Genomic DNA, 20,376 nt, shown 5'->3' with positions numbered 1-20,376 from the left:
TGCTAACAAAGAATATGTATAAAATAACAAGGACAGAAATTGTGACATAGATTTATGTTTGTTGACAAGTTGACCCTAATTTTTGCTTTTAAAGAATTATTGCCCTCCTGTGTTACTGACATATATTTTTATTTTTAAGAGCAAATTTAAAAGATTGCTTTTAGAATAAACAATAAGGATATATAGTGCAGCATAGGGAAATTTAGCCATTATTTTGTAATAACTTTAAATGGAGTATAATCTGTAAAAATATTGAAACACTGTATTGTACACTGGAAATTTATAATATATAAATTATAATATAATAAAAAATAAAAGATTGCTTTTATTTTTCCAAAAAGTACTTGAAAATGTGGCCACCTATACAAATTTATTTTGCTCACAGAAAATATGATAAACTATATGTTTTACAGTATGTTGATTTTTTTTCTGATTTTGCTGAGGATTAAATCTGTAGGGCATGTTTTATTTATTCGCAGTGCAGGTTTAAATATTAGTGAAACTGCAAATGAATGAGACTTGTATATCGTTCATAAAGGAAAATCCGAATAAGATTACTTTGAATGAAGTCTGTTCTGATGCCAAATTTTGTTTAATTTTGTAAAGGAGATTTTTTTCAGGAATTTAATTCAAAAAGGCAAAAATACCTAGGATTTTAGAAATATCTTGTTGTAGTAACAGATTTATACTTTATTTATTTCAAAATACATTTTTTTCAAAAATCAAAGATTTTTCACTTATTTTTATTCAATCATTAGTAAGGAACACACTTCCAAATTTTTTGTATTTAACAATCCTTAAGAGATTGTCAAGTCCTTGAATTTTTCAGTTGTCTCTTCAGTTTCTCTTTTTTTTTTTTGCGGTATGCAGGCCTCTCACTGTTGTGGCCTCTCCCGTTGCGGAGCACAGGCTCCGAACGCGCAGGCTCAGCGGCCATGGCTCACGGGCCCAGCTGCTCCGCGGCATGTGGGATCTTCCCGGACCGGGGCACGAACCCGTGTCCCCTGCATCGGCAGGCGGACTCTCAACCACTGCGCCACCAGGGAAGCCCTCTATCTCTTATTTGTATCATTTAATTACATGGTAACATATCGACATGCAGTAAAATCTCTGGTTCTCTCACATTTTCTGTAGGAAATGAAGTTGTGTAGGTGGCCACGTTTCCAGTCAGTTTTCACAACCAGTTTTTTAACTAAGGAGTATGTCAACATAGAATAATAATAATTCCTTAAATTCAGGGTTAAAATTACAGATACTAAATCTGATGTTGCTGGATGTTCAGACCATGTTCAGTTCTTCAAAACTGAAAAAAAAAAAAAATCTCAGAGGCCTTTAGTTTTTCTTCTGCTCCCACCACACGCAGTGTCTCCCAGTCTCTCCACTTTCTGTCCTGTCCTCCTTAATCCACAACAACTTCATGTTTGGACTAGGAAAGTATCCTCCCTTGTTTGTAATATTCCTTCCCCAAAGACATTATCTGATCATGTTACTTCCTCCAAATCTTTGACCGTTCCCTGTGGCCTAAAGAATATCGTGAGAAGTCCTTGGCTTCGTGTTTGGGGTCCTCTAGGTCGGTGTCCGCTGGCCCACTCCTGTCTTTGGCTACCCACCTACCTCATGATGTCCACCGTGCTTTTCCTCTTGCCTTGTTCTGAACGTGAGACAGAACAGAGGACACCTGGATTTACCTGCCCATTCTTCTGTAGGACCCTGAACAAGCCCTTCATTCACTTTTCCCAGGTTCAGTTTCCTGGTTTCTAAAAATGGAAATGTGGGTAATGACCATCCTGTGTCAAGCAACCCCTAACCTAATGATAAAATGAACGCAAACATGTTTTCTGAACACTGCAAGTTGCTGTATGAACGTGAAGTTGCTTATGTTAACATGACAGTGGTGTGGGGAGAAGAGGAGAGGGAAGTCATGTGAAATTTATTTATTCTGTTGAAATACCTGAACTGATTCATTCAAAGACACAGGTGCTAAATCAACTAAAATTGATTTCCCAACTCATTAATGGGTGATAACCTGCAACTGGGAAAACATTAGTCTGTGTTTACAGTACTTTCATGCTGTTCCATTTACTTAAAGACAGATTCCCATTTTTCTGCCTTCTCCTTGTAGACCTTCTGCTGTCCTGCTCTCTGGCCAGTTCGGTTGGTCAGACACAGTGCAGTCATTTACAGAGTTGCCTGTGCTCCTGGAGGTGGGGAGTAATGTGCCTGATTGTTTCGTACAGTTTGCAGCCGTTCAGCTCCCTGAGGTCCTCGCAGGAGGACGTGAGCCATGGATGCAAACTGTTCCCCTTCTAGAGCCCAGGAGACTGAGGCATAGGAGGCGAATGGGCCTTGCACCTGTAAACCAGTGAGGCGAGCTTCCCCAGTCTGCGGTCCCTCTCCCACCCGGCACTGTATGTTTTTGCTGTATCCGGACCTTGTGGCGTTTTCCCTGACTCTGCCACTGTTTTCTGACTTGTTGTTACTTCCCTCCATCGGGGTTACCTTATCCCGCTGTGCACATAGCTGAGGGGCCTGCAGGTGAAAGTGCAATTTGCCCCCATCCTGCACTTGACTGTTCTGCATGCCCAAAACTCAGAAGTAAACGGGACAGAAGTCTTTCTTACAACCATTCTGTCTACCAGCAACTGGGGCTGATATTTCTAAGGAAGCGGCTCTTCTAGACTGAAAACTAAAACTTCACCAAAACCTGTGAAGTAGGAACATGGCAGTCAAGGTGTAATTTTTCTCATGTCACCTTGGATTATTTAAAAATAATCCAAATACATGATTGTTAGTCAAACCATATCAAACTGCCCTAATTTCCTGTGATAATGACCCAGAGGAATCGTCCACGGCTACTAAATATCAACAGCAAACGTAGCAGTGAATATGTGCACAGCATTTATTATTTGCAGGCACTTTTAAAGCACATTTTCTCCTCTGTGCCTTCATGTTGTGTGGGGCTAGGGTGGGGATTACCGAGCTCTCTGTGTTTAACACTGAACCTGACCCCCACACACACCATCCCTACGGTTCCTGATCCTTTATCCTATTTTCATTTTTCTGTTTTTCCTGTAGGACTTTGTATCTTCGAATATGCTGTGTTACTCACTTATTACGCTTAGTGCTTTCTGTCTTTCTGCCTCAGCCATGTGGAAGCTTCATGAGGACCGGGTTCTTCATGTTTTTGGTTCTCTGATGTATCTCAGATGTGTAGGAGAGGGCATTGCACATAGTAGATGCTCAGTGCATACTGATCAAATGAATTAGAGACAGGCTACACATCAAAGGATGGATTTAACTAAATATATCAGTAAGTATAGGTTAGATTATGCCGCAGGAAGAAACAATAACAGCATTTAGTTGCTTAGCACTGAAGCGTATTATTTCTCTGGTCACCCGGAGTCAGCTGTGGGCCCCTGTGTGGGTCCTGGTGGCCGCCCTCCCTCCAGGTGGTCACTTGGCATTTCAGGGGGCTTCAGCCTTGTGTGATCTTCATGAGACGAAGAGATCCTGGAGAATCACTTACTGGCTCTTAGTTAAGTCTTTCTACTTGAGTGTAACACATTAATTCCCATTCGTATTTTATTGGCTACAACAAGCCTCGTGGCCACATCCATCTTAAAGGAGTGGATGAATAATTCTCGCAGGTGTTCAGGAAGAGGAGAACCGAAAACAGTGAAGGTGAACGCTGTCCCCCTTCATTGTCCATGAGATGAAGGAAACATACCTCGTTCATTTGTTTATGTGGTTTGCACTCCTTCTCTCCTTGTTTATTTTTGTGACATACTTGTAGCTATTGCACCTGAAGGGTAATTAGCTCTCTTGATGGGATTGTGTGCCGGCGGGGGGGGGGGGGGGGTGGGGGGGGGCGGGGGAGGAAGAGGGAGCCATGGATAGCCTTAGGGAGTGTCCATCATTCTGAATTAGGAGATTCTGAGCAGAGAGATTATTTTTAAGTCCAGAATGATTCATGAGGTGTGCTAGAGTATTGGTCCTTGGTGAGTTTTCTCTTGATCAATAAATCTGTAATTTTCCCTCCTGGATGTACTTGTGATAGGGACCTTATTTTGGCCAATTTAAAACATTTATAATAATAATTATTACTCACCAAACGTCAAACACCAGCTGTGGACTGAGTGCCATGTAGCACATGAACTGCTTTCTCTTCTGCATCTCTAATTCAAATCTTTAAAGTGGTTGTGATTACCTGGTTTAGGGTCCTTATCAGTTAGTGAACAACCAGAGCTCTTTTAAATGATAAAAGATCACCATTTTATTATTTTATTCTTCTTATGGTAAATGTATTGGCTTCTACCCCCCTCCAAAAAAAAACCCTCAAAGAACGTACCTCATCCCATCCCCAGACTGTCCAGTGAACTCGTAGAGGTCGAGGATGCTTTAGACCACAAGCATTTCCTGTGGGGTTCTTGGCCTGTGGCTGGCTCGGCACGTGGAATTGGCCCACGTGACGCGTGAATGAATCGTCAGTGCATTTGTATTTCTTTCCTATTGGTGCCCTAACAAATTCCCACAAATGCAGTGGCTTAAAACAACAGATTTATTATTTTTGCAGTTCTGTAGGTCAGAATTCCAACATGGCTCTCACCCGGCTAACATCAGGGTGCCTGCAGAATTGCATTTTTTTCTGGAGCTTCGAGGGGTGACTTATCCGGGTTGTTGGCAGAATCCAGGTCTTCGGTGTTGCCAGACCCAGGCCCCTTTTTCCTTCCTGTGTCCTCCCGAGGCTGCCTCACCTTCTGAAGCTGCCCTCATTGGCTTCTCCCTCCTTCCTCCATCTTCAAGTCCCGCAGTGGCAGGTGGAGACCCTCTCACACTTGGAATCTCCCCTGCCCCTGCCCTTGCAAATGTCACGGACAGGCCAGGGTAGTCTCCCTAGCTTCAGGTCCCTTTGCCGTGTGATGTGACGTTCGCGGCGTAACACCAGGTGCCAAAGTGCTGCCCGCCTCCCCGGGTTAGTCGGCCTGACGGCTGGAGAGTCTTTGGTGTCCTCCTCTAAAGCCCGGTAAGGTGACGTGGTTTAAAAGTCAGAGGTTTTAATGGAAGTTCACAGTACTGAAATTAAGCACTTTCTTTTTTAGACAGATGTCTTAATGTTAAAATTTCCCATTTTTAATTATAGACTTTCATCAGTGATATGTGTTTACTTTTCAAGGGAGAAAATACCACACTTGCATTCATGTAAGTTTTGCAGGCAAGTCCTTTTCTATCATTACTATTAGTTTATTAACAGTTCTTTTTTTTTTTTTTTAATTATTTACAAAAGCTTGTTTAATCCTCAAGGGTCGTCTCTTCTTTGTGCCAGTCTTGCTTTTGAGTGCCTTGCCTCCTCATGGACAGAAATAGAAAGCAATTTTAACAAAACTTAATTAGAAAAATTAAACTGCCATAAGATATAACCACATTATGTACACCAAAGGTATATGTAAGTAATTAAGGGTAGTTATCTGCTATTCAAGCAAATCTATTTGCATCAAAGTTGCATTTATTATTTACAATGAAGTGTTTCCTGTCTGACGGCTTGCTCTAGTGAAAAGGAGAAAAAAAAAAACCAAAAAACGGCTTAATCATGTTCTAATATGGCATTTTGCTTGCTTTCTTAATGTCTCCCGGAAGAGCAAAGATAGTTTCCTTTTTGCATGTACGTGTGTGATTTAGTTATTATATATGCTTGTTGTACCTCCTGAGGATGGAATAGATTTTTACAGAGAGCTGGCTAGGGGGCTCTGATACTGGTCCTTGTGCTGGACAAATACTTGAAACCTCTTGGGGGGAAATTGTGTTGTGGTTGTCGTTGTTGTTTGCGTTACAGGGTTGCTTGAACTCCTCTTTCCCTTTCAAAATGAGACAATGGTTCTCTGATTTTGTAATGTTGCCAGCTGAGTAAACGCATGGCCGTCCTTCCACCAGCATCAGAATTTTCACACTGGGGTCTCCTGAGTGTACAATTCATGCTCCCCACACTATTTCCAAGTGTGATATATCCTCTGATTACAACTCGGAAAATTAGTGTTCTTGAACCAGGCATTAAAGCAGTTTCATTTTTGGTGCCAAGTGCCACCTGTGGTCACGTGCTTGTCCTTCCCACACCTTCCCTAGCACCTCTCTGTGGGCCTTTTCTTGGTGTGTACCCCATCATAGTTCAGCGTGGTTTGGAGCCTTAAAGGCAGCATATGCCTGGTCAGTATTAAAGACTACTTTCACTGATTTATTTTTAACTTGCAGTCCTTTCTTGACTTAAATAATCAGGCTGGGAAGAAGCTGTTAGTTATCTAATTGTAAACTGTGCATGTTTAACCTCTCAGCTACCATAAAAAGTATCTATTTGAAGCAGAGTAGCTGCAGAGAAGCACTGAACCCTGACCCTCACTCCTGGCCTTTGGTGTGTACATGCTGAGACTTGTAGAAGAGTTCTCTGCTGATTAATTTGGAAAGATACAGACTTTTTTTTCCCAGTCTTATTTCACAGTCGTCAATTTTAATGAAATAACTGTTTAAATGCAAGGGACAGAATGACCTGGCTTGAATTCTACATCCACACACCTTACTAGCTTTGTGATCTTTGGCAAATTACCTGACTTCCTTTTGCGTTCTCTCTACAACAAGAATAATAGTAGTAACACCTCATTAAACTACCTCTTGGGGACTCCCCTGATGGCGCAGTGGTTAAGAATACACCTGCCAATGCAGGGGACACGGGTTCGAGCCCTGGTCCGGGAAGATCCCACATGCCGCGGAGCAGCTAAGCCCGTGCACCGCAACTACCGAGCCTGCACTCTAGAGCCCGCGAGCCACAACTACTGAGCCCTCGTGCCACAACTACTGAAGCCCGCGTGCCTAGAGCCTGTGCTCCGCAACAAGAGAAGCCACCGCAATGAGAAGCCCGTGCACCGCAGCGAAGAGTAGAGTAGCCCCCGCACACCGCAACTAGAGAAAGCCCGTGCGCAGCAACGGAGACCCAATGCGGCCAAAAATAAAATAAATAAAGTAAAATAATTCATAAGCTACCTCATAATAGCCCCCATTTCACTAGCCAGTGAGCCCCATGAAGACAAGGATTCAGCCTGTTTACTTCTGTCTCCCCAGCACCTAGAACAGTGTGGACCCTGATAAACAGTGTTAAAAAGCTCAGCAGGGTAACACATGTGATCCATTTAACACAGTGCCTGGAGCAGAGAAACAGTAACTAGAAAATTTTCTGGGTTTTTAAATGTTATCAGTTACACTTGAAAGATGAAAAATTTATTTAACAAATGTCTTTTGTAGAAGAAATATTGATCTACCACTCAGCCATTCTGTACTGACCTCAGATAATACTCCTTACAATTAAGTAAATTTGGCCTCCATGGAGTCTGCCAACACAATTTCTGGGCTGGCTTAAGGAGTATGAAGGAAAAAATGAAAATTAATTCCTATTCCCTGAAGTTGTGTGTGTTCGTGTGTGTGTGTGTGTGTGTGTGTGTTTAAATCAAATTGAGGTTTAAGATGAATTGTGTCCTTTCAGTTCTCCCAACAAGGAATGTTCAAAGCTTTCTTTTCTGCAGTTTGTTCTGAGAGAAAGAAGCAACATTTCTAAACTGAATTTGCTTGTTTCTACCCTCTGACGTAAAACATTTCAGTCAACTGTCCTAGGTAATAGTTTAAAACAGGAATATATTACTTTTTTCCACTTCACTTTCTGTATGGGTGTTTGCAGGGTTTTTATGAGTGCTGGAGAATTTGAGAGCAAAGGGATCTCAGAAACGATCTCATCTTCTTCATCACTGCACCTTACAGATGAGGAAAGTAATAAAAAGAGAAGTTAAGTGGTCCTAGTTAGTTGGTGGCAAAGGTAACATGTGAAACAGATTTCCTGACCTTTGACCGATTTTTCCTTTCCTCCCTTACTTAAAACAAAACAAAAAAATAGCAACCCAAATCTAACCACATAAAAAGATGCTTCAGTGGTTCTATTATTTTTTCTCATTCAAGTCTTTGCAGAAATTGCTAAATGTTTATAAACTATTGAAAAAATTCTGTATGTAACTTACTCTGATGAATTGAAAGTTATTAGTTTATAATAGCATGTTAACAGAAGTTTTTGGCTTTCTTAAACATATTGTAGAACTTGCGAAAATCAGTCTTCATTTTGTTAAGGATACATTTTAGGATGTATTTATTGTTAATAGAGTACTTCCCATGTAAAACTTTTCTCATATAGCTAGAATAAGTCAATTAACGTAATGGATTTTTTAAAAATATTTGAATGACTGTCTTATTATAAAGAAGGGTCAGATAGCATTTTCAGTTGTTAACAATTTTCCTCTAGTATCAGACTTCCTGTGTTTTATAATGTTATTATCCGTTTCTTACTCACTTTTACTCCTGTCAGGAGGTTAAAATGACATAAGTATCTGCGGCAGTGAAATATATTCCCGTTTTACCTCCAGCCACGCATTCTGGAAAGACTAGTGGAATCATGCGTCCTGCTGTCTGAGGCTCCTCAACGCACAGTAATTTGCGTGGTCGTTTTAGTGTCTAATCATGTCACTCTGCACCGCCCCCTTGTCTTGTACAGTTGTTAAGAAGTCACCACATTCTTGAGGCAACAGCACTAATACACACAGCTGTCATGAATTTTAGAAAAGAAGGTTTTTAGGAAATAATCATGTATTCATTAAGTTTGAAATGTGGAGAACGTCTCACTGCATTTAAACGCATTTCGCATTTTCCTGGGCACTTAAACTTTGCGGCCCTGTGCCCAGTAGAGACGGGCGAGGATGGACCTTTCATGGGCAGGGGCCCAGCCTGTGCTCAGTGTCGGCGTCCAGGACGGAGGCGCCCTGCGGGGGCAGGTCGGGGAGGCGTGGGGGGGGTGGTGCAAAACCTGCCTCTCGCACCTGGGCTCAGCGCTTAGTGATGAGTCTGTCCCATCAGTAATCATAGTGCAGGAGGCAGACTTTCTCCTTTCCCACTTAATGACGCTTTTGGACATGATGTGTCGGTCAGAGAGGTGAGTAGCATACTCAGATTTCCATTTTATTATATACGCAAGATACACATAATTGAAATACCCAAACATGTGTATTTAGTATAAAGACGCTGGTTGCTGGTAATATGAAGGAGAACCCTCGTCTGGGTTTAAAGCCGCAGCGTTAACTCTGTGTGTAACTGTTGGTAATGACCTCCAGCGGCTCCCTAAGAGGCTCTTCTGTACCTTGCAGTTTTTCAGGTTTTAGGTTTAGTTTAGTGGGATTCCTAATCATCCCGCTCCTCTGCCTCCTTGGCTCTCAGGCCGGCCGTGCGTTGGGTCTGTGTGGCAGTTAAGGAGTGATGCTGGGGCTAATCTCTGTAAAATGCAAGCATTTGTTCTTCTTTTTCCCTCTCATCAATCTTTCACACTCACATCAAACGCCTAATGTATCAGCAGGTTTCCCAGAGCTACTGGTTAAAATTACCTTTGCTTTTGGTAAACTCTGAACCTTCAAGCCTCACTGTTTTCAGTCGCCCCCTGTGGATTCCGTGAAGCCTCTCTCTGCACATCCCTCACTGCCAGTCACTGGCTTCACGTCCGGGAGCCTGTACAGAGCCATTTATTATTCCAGCTGTACCCCTCCCCCCTTGAATGGAGAGCGTTCAGTATGCCCACAGTTGGTGTCGCTTGTGAAAACTACAAGTGGAAGGGGCCACAGCGCCCAAAGCTGCAGAGCTTTTGTTTATCTGACTCAATAATAATGCAAATTCTTTAAACCTAGCCATTTCTAAAAGTTTCTTGGCTTTTCTCACCCTGAGAGAATTTGGCAAACTTACTTGTTTGTCTTTAGAAGAAATGCTGCAATTAAATCATTTCTTTCTTAAAGTTTGCCTCAAATATCATGTCCGAATACTTCATACTTTAAATTTCTTTTATCCTCCGGTTTGCATACTCCTTTTTTCACTTCTTCACTTCAGTAAGTACCTCCCTTTCATCCATTCTGACTAGGACCATCCATTACTAGGAAAAATGGATTCCAGTATAGATAGGATTTCTTGTGAATAGCTGGTTCATGATGTTTTCAGCTTTTAGCCCAGCATAGTTTCCACACAACCGTTAGGTTATAACTTCATTCTTTTGGAAGAAGAGGATGATGCCTTTGAGGATGATGCTTTGACTGTTGATGTGCCTCTTCTTGTTGCCTCTGACGAAACACTGCTGTTCAGCATTCTGAGTTACACTCTCATTAGATTTACTAACTCCTAGGGAGTACTTAAAAATTAGTAGAAGAAGGGAATGTGCTTTTCTCTGTGAGCAGCAGCATAGTTTTGGTAGCTGTTGCCTCAAGCAAGTAAAATTTCTAAATATTGTTCTCAAACTTTGATTTTCTATTTGGCAAAAAGCCTTAGGCAGATGGTGAAATAATAGTCATCTAAGTTTGAGACTTAAGATATTCACTTCCAAAGTCACTTCAATGTTTTTTACCCTTCAAAATATAATGTATATGTCTTACTTATTTTAAGATATTTAATACATTTTAAATTAAATGTATTATATTAGCATTCCTTATATTATGTTCACATTTTCTAAAATGGTCATAAAGAACCAAAAAATGTACTCACACATCGAAACAAGCAAACCCCCAAATTATCCAGAGTATCTTGTCTCTATAAAGTTCTCAGTAGCAATAGTCTCGGACATTTTTTCAGAGATGTCAGTGACCTTTCACATATGTTATTATATAACCCTTTGAGGTACAAAAGTCTGTTTTATTCTTTCTAAAGTGGGAGTAAGGTACTGAAGGTTAATGATTATATCATTTGTAATTTTAAGAGTCACAACAATGTTCTAAGGGATGTTTCTGTAAAAGTTAGTAAGTATGATTTATTTATACGTACTCAGTTGTTATGTATTGCTGTTTATTTTAAAATTATTATATCATCATGTTTAATTATTTGGGATATACAAGCCATGTTTAAAAAAATCAAGAAATGAAATCAATGTGAGTCACTTAGTAGATTTTCGTGTTAGAATTCCTTTCTTTTTCTTTAGTTATGCTCCCTAGATTCTCCCTGAATTGATCAAAAGGAAATAAAGTGTAACCCACCACACCCTTTTTAAAGTGGGATAGTTGTAAACATGCTGTTCAAGGATCAGGGAGGAAAGAGGAAGTTTAAAAGTTTTGAGTATTCCCCAGAGCAATCTTCTGATCCTAATGAATTATTTTGATGACATTTTAAATCTGGAATTTTGGATGTAATTTCTTAGCACAGCGGCATCTTCATTCTTTTCCTTCTCTTGTTTTATTTTGTTTCTTTCTGCAGTGGGTACACCTTATTACATGTCTCCAGAGAGAATACATGAAAATGGGTACAACTTCAAATCTGACATCTGGTCCCTTGGCTGTCTACTGTATGAGGTAGGTAATGGTGATAAATTCCATATATTGAAGTGGTTTTACTTACTGGAATATATTTCCCCTATCCTAATAGTATATAGTGATTTTTTTCTGGGTGATGTTTAAGAATTAGCTTTTTAATTATGAGGAAGTTAATTCATTGACTTAGTAACTGTTCGTATAATGAAATTTAGTAACTATACATTTCTACACATTTACTTCCTCTAATATAATTTTAAATTGTTTCCTTTTGATGGGAGTTTTATTTCTTAAATGTTTTTTACGTTAATATAATGTTGCTATATAATCTTACTTATAAAAACATACATTTGAAGATCTATTAAAAAAAAAACTGTTGCCCATGCATAACAGGATGGATATAATAGAATGGATGTAAAATATGAAAGCATAGTAAATAGCTTTGTCACATTTTTTTTCACTTTTATGTAGATTAATTCAGCTTTAAGGATAGTTTGTAGACAGATAATTCTTCTAGGTTATCACTTAGTTTCCGTGAGTAACGGTTTATGTTGGTAAAGCTCAGTGAAATACTCTCTCTCACCTGTTCTACTGGTGATAATTTATCAAAGGAAGATGGAATCATGTAGATAGATCCTCTAGCAAGTGTTGCAGTGTGACAGTCTGAGTGAAGAGAAGAAAGCATGCTGTGAGCACATTTTATATTCATGTTATATAGTAATGGTATCAGAGAACACTCATGCTAGGGACTTCTGTAATTTACTTCTTTAATTGAATGGTAATTTTCCTAGGAATGTAGGCTTTCAGTCGGAGCTGTTAACTAAAACTTAACCTACATCTCGGTAACTCTTTTAATAAAATAAAATGAAGGAAAATAATACATTGAATCATTTTCATATTTTAAGGTATACAAAGGAAATCTGAACTGGATAGGTAGAAACCAGTGTATTTCTTACTCTTTATTTTATGTCTTTTGTCTTCCTGACTTAAATGAAATATATGATGAGATCATCTATTTTAATTGTTCCACCTTTACTTGGAAGTAGAGCAGCAGAAGGTTTTTTAAAATGTGTATCATAATCTTTAATTATTATTTTACAGATTGCAGGTTCAAATTTCCTTAATTTAAGGAACCTGCGATTTTGTTCTTCCTACTAAATAAACTAATGACCACTTAAAGAGATTTTAAAAATGTTCTTAAAGAACATCCTCAGGATAATTTTTATTAAGAAAAGTTATGAATTAGTGATAGAACAAAATACATGTTTGTATGTATTCACATGAGATTAAAAGAGATTTATGCTTACTATATTATGTTAATAGGTTGGAACAGTGTTGCACTGATTTGATTATATTAAGTTATTGTAAAGTTTAAAAGGCACTTTGTACATTTTAAAATATTTTATACCTGTTTAGGTGACCTTAGATTCCTTCAGGCCGTAGTCTAATAATATTATCAAAGCAACATTTTCCCTTTATACACCTAAAAGTAAACAGCAAATTGGTTTCCACTAAAGAAATTAAATTTAGCAATGAAAAAGAAAAAGTTCAGTTGAGGTAATAAGCATTTTTTGGGAAGTTTGCTAATTATTGTAGGACCAGCAGACTCCCATGTCAAAACTGAAATAATTCTTCACATTCTGGATTTGCCTTTGAGAGGCAGTGTCCCATTTTTATGTATACTTGAACACCAAAATAAAAATTATTTCTTTGGACACTCCTCCATTCATGTGTGTTATGTGTTGTGGATGGTTCTGAGTTACAGTATTTAACATGGTAACATTAGTTTTCAGCTCAGCACATTTCCTCAGTTGCTCTGTGCAGGTGATTGGGAAGAACTAGAATTTTTCTAAGGATTTAATTTACCTTGATGCTGTATATCTTTCTGGTTCTATATTAATAGAATGTCAATAAAAATGCCCAGTAGTTTAGCTTTAAAAAATTGGCCATAGCGTCACATCGATATTTTATATTGTATCCCACTAAGAATTTACCATTCACAACGAAGGAGTGGGAAGCCTTTTTTGAAAACGTATTTTAAACTCAGAAAATTAGACTTTCAGATATTCCTGAAACCTCAAAAAAAAAAAGAAACTAGCAGTACAGTTTTAATTGATATGCAACAAAGTAGACTTTACTAATTAAAATCAAGATGCTGTGCTTTTGCTACACGGACCTTTACATGGAAAAGTAGGTTTTACACATTTCCTTTATTGTTCAGTGCAGCAATTGCATCCTTCCAGGGTTGTAGGTTGGTGGCTTACAGTTCAAAAAAAAAAGAGAGCTGCCACCAGCCCCAAAGACAGACAGTGGGCTTTCGTCCCTCCAACACCCCCAGAATACTAATCAGGGAAGTCGGACCCTGGAGGTCAGGGAGCAAGTCAATCATTCTAGCGATCGTCTCAGTGTAGAGGATCAAATTAGCCTGAAAAATTCAGCTGCTGGGAGGAGAGGGCGAGCAGCTGTCAGGGGCAGCATCGAGATGCACTAATGAACCAGATGAATAGTGCAAAAGCTTGAAAATAAAAACAGGACAGTTGACATTTTTCATCTGTCAAAGCAGGAGATGCATGAAAATATACTATTCCTGTTTAACTCCTTAGGGGACATTCAGATTTTCTTTTTTTTAACACTGCAGTATTGAGACAAAAGTACTGTAATGAACTCCTGGCACATGATAATGAATATACGGACGTTTACTTAGGGTTTTTGCAAACACGGAGAGACAGTAGTTTATACACACAGTCTATTTTTCAAGGGGGGCATTTTAAAGATTGTGTTTTATCATAAAGTGTCCTCGCATTTCAACAAAACATGTTATTATTGTAGCCCCTCTTCTAGAAATTTCCTCTCAAATGGAGTGGAAATTTATATGTTTAGGGACATGCACCTTGTTTGGGGGTTTCTTCTCTTCGTGGGGAACACCTGTTCCTAAGGCGGTTTTGCAGGAGATCTAGGAAAGGGCTGCCGGGCGGCTCTGAGCTCTGCTTCCCCCCGCCCCCAGCCCCGCGGTCCAGGCCGGGAAGGAGTTAAGCTCTGCCTGCAGCGGCCCAGACAGATGAGAGCCATTCGCAGCTCATGTGTCCCCGCCGACACCCACCCCACCGAGGAGCACTGCTCGGCCCAGCATGTTGCACGCACGCCCGGCCTGTCTGGGGAATGTACACATTGTCCTTCCAAAATCAAACTTATTAGCACATGTAGAAAAGGGTGACTGACTTGGGGGCAGCGTGGTACTCCGTGTTGTAGTCTCGCGCCCGCAGTTCAAAGATTCAGGAGGCGAACATTTTCAATTGAATTTTTAGTTTGTAACCCTGCTAACCACAGTCCTTGCTCACACCTGAAATCAGGTCAAGTTAGAACCTGGTCTTAAAGTTAAATTCAATAATGTCTTTTTAAAAGGCATTCATTCTTAGAGTCTTTTTTTTTCCTACATAAAAATCTCATTTGGATGCCTTGAAGTAGCGGCTTGACTCCTAGGGCTTTTGAGCACATTTCGTGTTTTCGAGACATCATCAAAAAAGAAAAGCAGTTCTAATTCATTGTGAACTAGTTGAGGATCAGTTATAACATTCAGACCGAGAAGACATTTTTTATCTCAAAATAACCTTTTCCTACAGAAACTGTCGTGTGAAATAAAATGCTATGTGTTCTGTTCCCCAAGCATTGCTAGATTATAATTCAGTTTTAACTTCAGTTTCATTTTTGTTGTATTGTGACCATTACATGGTTGATATATACCAGTGATGTCTGTCTAGTCATGAGATATACTAGTTGTTCCTATAGCATTGTATTTACAAAGAGTCTTAAGTTATTTTCTTATTCTTCTAATACTGTTTTATACTGCGTATGTGTGCGTGTGTATATGTTTAAATAATTATATGCTAACCATTTCTCCCTTTTAGGGAAGTTTAAATGTTGAAAATAATAACCAAAAATTGAAGTAAGACTTTTTAGGACTTACTCAGTAATTCTCTGAAAAGGATATTCATGAAACACAAAATGCCTACAGAACTTTATTTAAAGTATTTGTAATTACCCCCCCACCCCCCGCAGTGTAATATACTTGATGAAATCTCCCTTAAAGTTACCATGTAACTATATCAGTTTCATTGGGAGCATTTTACAGATGGCTGCGTTACAGAGTCCTTTCTATGGCGACAAAATGAACTTGTACTCGCTGTGTAAGAAGATAGAGCAGTGTGACTACCCACCTCTTCCTTCAGATCACTATTCAGAGGAGGTAAGTCATATTTCAGTCATGCGTTCATGTTGTTCATTTTGCTGATGTTTGCATTTTATTATAGAATCTTCTTTTATCCATTGATACAAATGACAAGTACAGGTGGCAGAAAGAGCACCTTCATTCCGTTTTCCTTCTCTCGGAGGCTTGGCTGTTAGAGAGGTGGCCACAGTTAGTTCATCACGTGGAAAGGAACACAGCACAGCACGTGGTGTGACACCGGCCACTTCCTACGTGGGATGGGAACAGTGGCTGACTGCAGCCTCCTGAACACGGAGGAGGGCAGAATTAATGCTGAAGCCAGGCTCTGGGCGACCAGCATGTCCAGTGGCCCCTCTTAACAGGGTCCCTCCTCATGCCTATGGTCTCAGAGCAGCACACAGTTGTAACTTTCTCTTCTGGCACCACTTCCTTCCCTCCCTCCGGCCCATGTTTTCCCAGAGTGGAAGCAAACATCTCACAGCTGCATGCCTCTCAGTCTTATTCTTTCAGCTTTACCCTCCTTCCTTTTGCTTTTACAAGATCTGTCCCATCACCACCTCACTGCTGCAGTCAGATTCCTGTAGGAAATGTTTGTGCTTATCACTGTAGATGTGGTAAAAAGTACATTGGGTAGAATTGAAAATCTTAGAGGACTTTACCTTGTTAAGATCTGAGCTGGATCCTTGCTTGCTTTGGGAACCCACTGAAATGAGTTGTTTGGGCTCCACCCAACATCCAGTTTTTCATTGAACAAAACATCTCCCATTTTTGCCTAATGCATCATGATTTTATCTATATTTAAGGAGGAGATATGCAGAATAGCCGTGTCTCAGGTTAACTAAGTGTGTTCACATAACTGTTTTTGGAAAGCTCACTGGGGACCCACCCAGAGAAACCACTGTTTTAGGACATCTCACCTGCTCATGAGCAGCAGGTGTTTTGCCCAAGGAAAATGGAAAGGGGCAAAGGAAAAATATGAAACAATTATAATGTTCACCTTTTAGGTGGTCTTAGCACTCTTTCTATGTGAAATGAATGCAGTCGGTTCCAATTTTATATAAGGAAGAGTGAGTCCATGTAACTTGAATAATAAATATCTCTAAAGAATTTTTACCATATGTAAGGCATTTGTGGTCCTAGGATGTTGAAAGTACCTTTTTTTTTTCTAATAGTTGTGATATTGATAATCAATGACGCTTGGTTTTTTTGTTTCACAGCATTGGTATTCAGGTAATTAGAACAAACTCTTACAAGGCAGTGGTGGTAATTTAGAAGTATTATCTTTATTTGATGTTAATGCTATTATGTTAGCCATTTTTAATTACTATTTTGGGTATAGAATATAAATACGGCACTTCACAAAGCCAACTTCAGAACTCTCGGCCTGGAAATACAGTAGGGTGTGAATAGTCATGCAAAATGATAGCGAGAGTGTCAGGGGCCGCCCTTTGTTGTGTCATTCATGCTGTCTTCTTTTTTCCACGAAGCGCATGAATATTTCACGTATCTGCATCCTCATCCCCTATTCTTCTTGACTAATTTTCAGACTGTCTGAATTTGCATTTCACATGGTAGCTGATTAGGAGATGCCGAGTGCAGCAGTGAAGCCTCAGCAGGCGGTTGCCATGGTGACCTTCAGCAGGATTTTAATGATGATACCACTAGTGGTTCGTTGAAGTCGGCCTGCCTGCAGGGCTACTTCACTGCAGCTAAGTGTGAAGTTGGATTTGCGGATTCTCAGCCAAGGGGCAAATATCAAAGTCTGGCCCAGATAGAAGAAGGTCTTATGGTTGGGAAAGAAAAACAGATTACACTTTTTTACTTCACTCTATATAGTTACCAGTTTTGAAGAGAGATATAAAGCAAAACATGTTATATGATGTACTTTCCAAAAAAGATAGTACAGTCTCTCCGATTGGTAAAATTTGCTGTTGCACGATGATAAAACTGAAAGCTGTAATGCGTAGGTAAACAGGGAAACTAATTCTTACTGAAGAAATGAGATACAAAAAATACAGACTAATGATCTTACTTTAATCTGTTCAGTTATGTAGAAAAGTTCTCAGAATAAGAGCTTTGAAATGCAGATGTGCTAATAAATATTTTCTCTCCTTAAGTAGGAACTCAATTTGTTTGGAAAATAATTATACAGAATTTATGGTAGCAAAAAACCTGAACAGACTTCATGCTGCCATACGTCAACGGTATCTTAATATTCTTTTATATAGTAGGCTTTACAGATCTTTTAAAAGTCTAAATTGCCATTTAGCTTTTTTAGTAGGGCAAAATTTAGGAAACAATGAAAAGTGAAGTATAAAGTTTTTCAACAGTGAACTTTTAGTTAAAAGACCAATCCATTAGGTGTCAATTTTATAGCTCAAATGCTAACAGACTCTATATCTGTTGGAAAACTAAACATTTTAAGCAAATTAATTTCCCACCAAATATCTATTTGAAAGCTTACTAAGTTGATTTAGCTACTGCTAAATTTTTAAGGCTCCTGCCCAAAGAGGACACACAGGGAGCATTTCATGAGAATAAAAGGCATGCCTGCCAAGCAGCCTCAATTGATCAGAATCCTGAGGAGCTCTACAAGGTTTATTTCCGGATACAGTCATTCCATTTAGAACAGCTCAGAGTTTAAGAGCTTAGGATTTTTAAATTTCTTATAATCTAAGACATAGATACACTTAAGCATTAAAAACCAAAGCTGAGAAATAGTATCCTTTGGAAGAATAAACCTGTATGTCAGATATTTCCTTTTGAATTAAGTTGTTGTTATTATGTACAGTTTAGGATTCCAGACTGAATTATCTCAGCTGCACATGAATGATATTAGGAACGTATATATATTTGTAGCTGACTAAAGTATCTTATGACTTTTAGTGTTCAGTATTCTTTCCTTTTCTAGTAGTGATCTCATTCATGTAGCAATAGTGAATTACTGTACTTAACAATAAAAATATTGGGTCAAAAAAAAAAAAGGTAGATATTTTCCCTGAGATACCTCTTAGTTTTAATTAAACTTGGTATTGTTGGTGATTAAGAAATTAACATCAGTGAAGCAGACATTTATTGAACATTTACTAAGTCCAAGGAGTTGTAATTCCCACGGACCCTCGTAGTCTGGTCTGGGCTGAGCTCTCCTGGCGTTCTGATCACAGTGTACTTGCTTCTTTCCTGAACTCTGCCCATGCAGGTTGTACTAGAAGGCCCGTGAATTTCCTTCTTTCTGTGGGTGTTGCTTCCTTGTGTTGAAGCGCTCCTTGCCCTGTGCTTTATCAGGCAAACTCATTGTCTTTAGCACAAACCATGGCCGTCATCTTCTGCATAAAATTATCCTGCTCCCCTTTCTCCACCCCTCAAACCCTCCTCCCTTGGCAGCCACACTGCATTATAATTGTTTTTTTTCATTGAGGTAGAGTTGATTTACAGTATTATGTAAGTTTCAGGTGTACAACATAGTGATCCACAATTTTTAAAGGTTATACTCCATGTATAAGTATTATAAAGTATTGGCTATTTTCCCTGTACTGTACAATATATCCTTGTAGCTTATTTATTTTATGCATAGTAGTTTGTGCTTCTTAATCCCCTTTTGTCCCTCCCCCTTCCCCACTGGTAACCACTCGTTTGTTCTCTGTATCTGTGAGTTTGTTTCTTTTTTGTTATAGCCACGTTTGTTTTCGTTTTTAGATTCCACCTATAAGTTATGATGTACAGTATTTGTCTTTCTCTGTCTGACTTACTTCACTTAGCATAATACCCTCCAAGTCCACCCATCTTGTTGCAAATGGCAAAATTTCTTTCTTTGTTCTGGCTGAGTCGTATTCCATTGTGTATATGTACCGCGTCTTCTTTGCGCATGTGGCTCCCCACTCCAGACTGTCTGGCTCCTGTAACTGCTTTTTATCTGTGTGTCTCTAGGGCCTGGCACACTAAAAAAGTTTCAGTGATTGATTGATTGATCGATCAGTTGAGCGAATGAGAGAGTGAGATTAAAGGAATAAATGAAAAGAATGAATGAACCAGTTAATGTCAATTGAATGAGTGAATGTTCTTACAGAACTCTCTATGCAGTGAGGAAAAGAATTACTCAAAAGACAGGTCAGAGGTATGATGTTTCCTTTTATTGATGTTACCTGCTATATGATTTTTTTCATTCTGATAAGCAAGCAACATCATATCTGCAATGTCCAATGTCCATTACTAGGAAATAAGGCAAATAGATTTTTTTCCCTTCAGTTTCTATATTTAATTTCTTTGGGAGACACTGGAGTAATCATCAGAATTGTGCATTTTCACGATTGTTAAATAATTTATCTCAGGAGAATCTAAATTTTAAAAATAGTGAATAGTTGATTGAAAATCATTTATATAGAAAGTGTAAAGTGTGGTTCTCTACTGAGTTAGTTTCTTTTTAACCGATATTTGAAAATCTGAGCACTAACACAATGCGAAATATAGATTTGTGTCTTTAATTTTTTTTTTTAATTCAAAAATCCTAGCATAAATAGAGAAGACACAGGAAAGGCTGAAGAGAATTTTGCCTCAGCAGATTGGAAGGAAGTTCTGAAAAGTTGAGTAAAGAGTTTGTAGATGAAAGTGAAAAATGGAAATGAGTAGAGTGAAGAAGAGTGTTCTCAGTCTGAGAAAACAGTAGGGAGAAATTAAATTGAAGATTTGAAAACCATACTTTAAGTAAAAAAGAAACTTAAGTGCCTGTAAAACATTGGTGAGATGGTTAAAGCTTTTTAATAAAGTGGACAGTGTTACGATAGCAGTGCTTGTGAATCTGACCTA

General features: G+C 39.1%; 1 protein-coding gene across 25 annotated transcripts in view; it reads left to right on the top strand.

Annotated features, from left to right (window-relative positions):
• Positions 1–20,376, top strand: part of NEK7 (NIMA related kinase 7) — a 145,848-nt gene that overhangs the window by 105,185 nt on the left and 20,287 nt on the right. For 13 of the 25 annotated variants that reach the window (XM_089906364.1, XM_089906420.1, XM_089906379.1 and 10 more), the window contains 3 exons: positions 5,174–5,199; positions 11,296–11,390; positions 15,405–15,591. In XM_089906364.1, the coding sequence (XP_089762490.1) occupies positions 5,174–5,199; positions 11,296–11,390; positions 15,405–15,591 (308 nt within the window). Of the gene's footprint in view, positions 1–5,173; positions 5,213–11,295; positions 11,391–15,404; positions 15,592–20,376 lie in introns of those variants that run through there. The other 12 variants (XR_016391873.1, XR_016391874.1, XR_016391871.1 and 9 more) reach the window with 10 other exon arrangements.

Source organism: Delphinapterus leucas, chromosome 1 (genome assembly GCF_059928025.1).
Source record: "Delphinapterus leucas isolate spDelLeu-1000000601 "Yukka" chromosome 1, BTC_Dleu_Yukka2, whole genome shotgun sequence".
Classification (NCBI taxonomy): Eukaryota; Metazoa; Chordata; class Mammalia; order Artiodactyla; family Monodontidae; genus Delphinapterus; species Delphinapterus leucas.
Note: the sequence above shows the minus strand (reverse complement) of the source record. Positions and strands in the feature narration are given on the sequence as shown.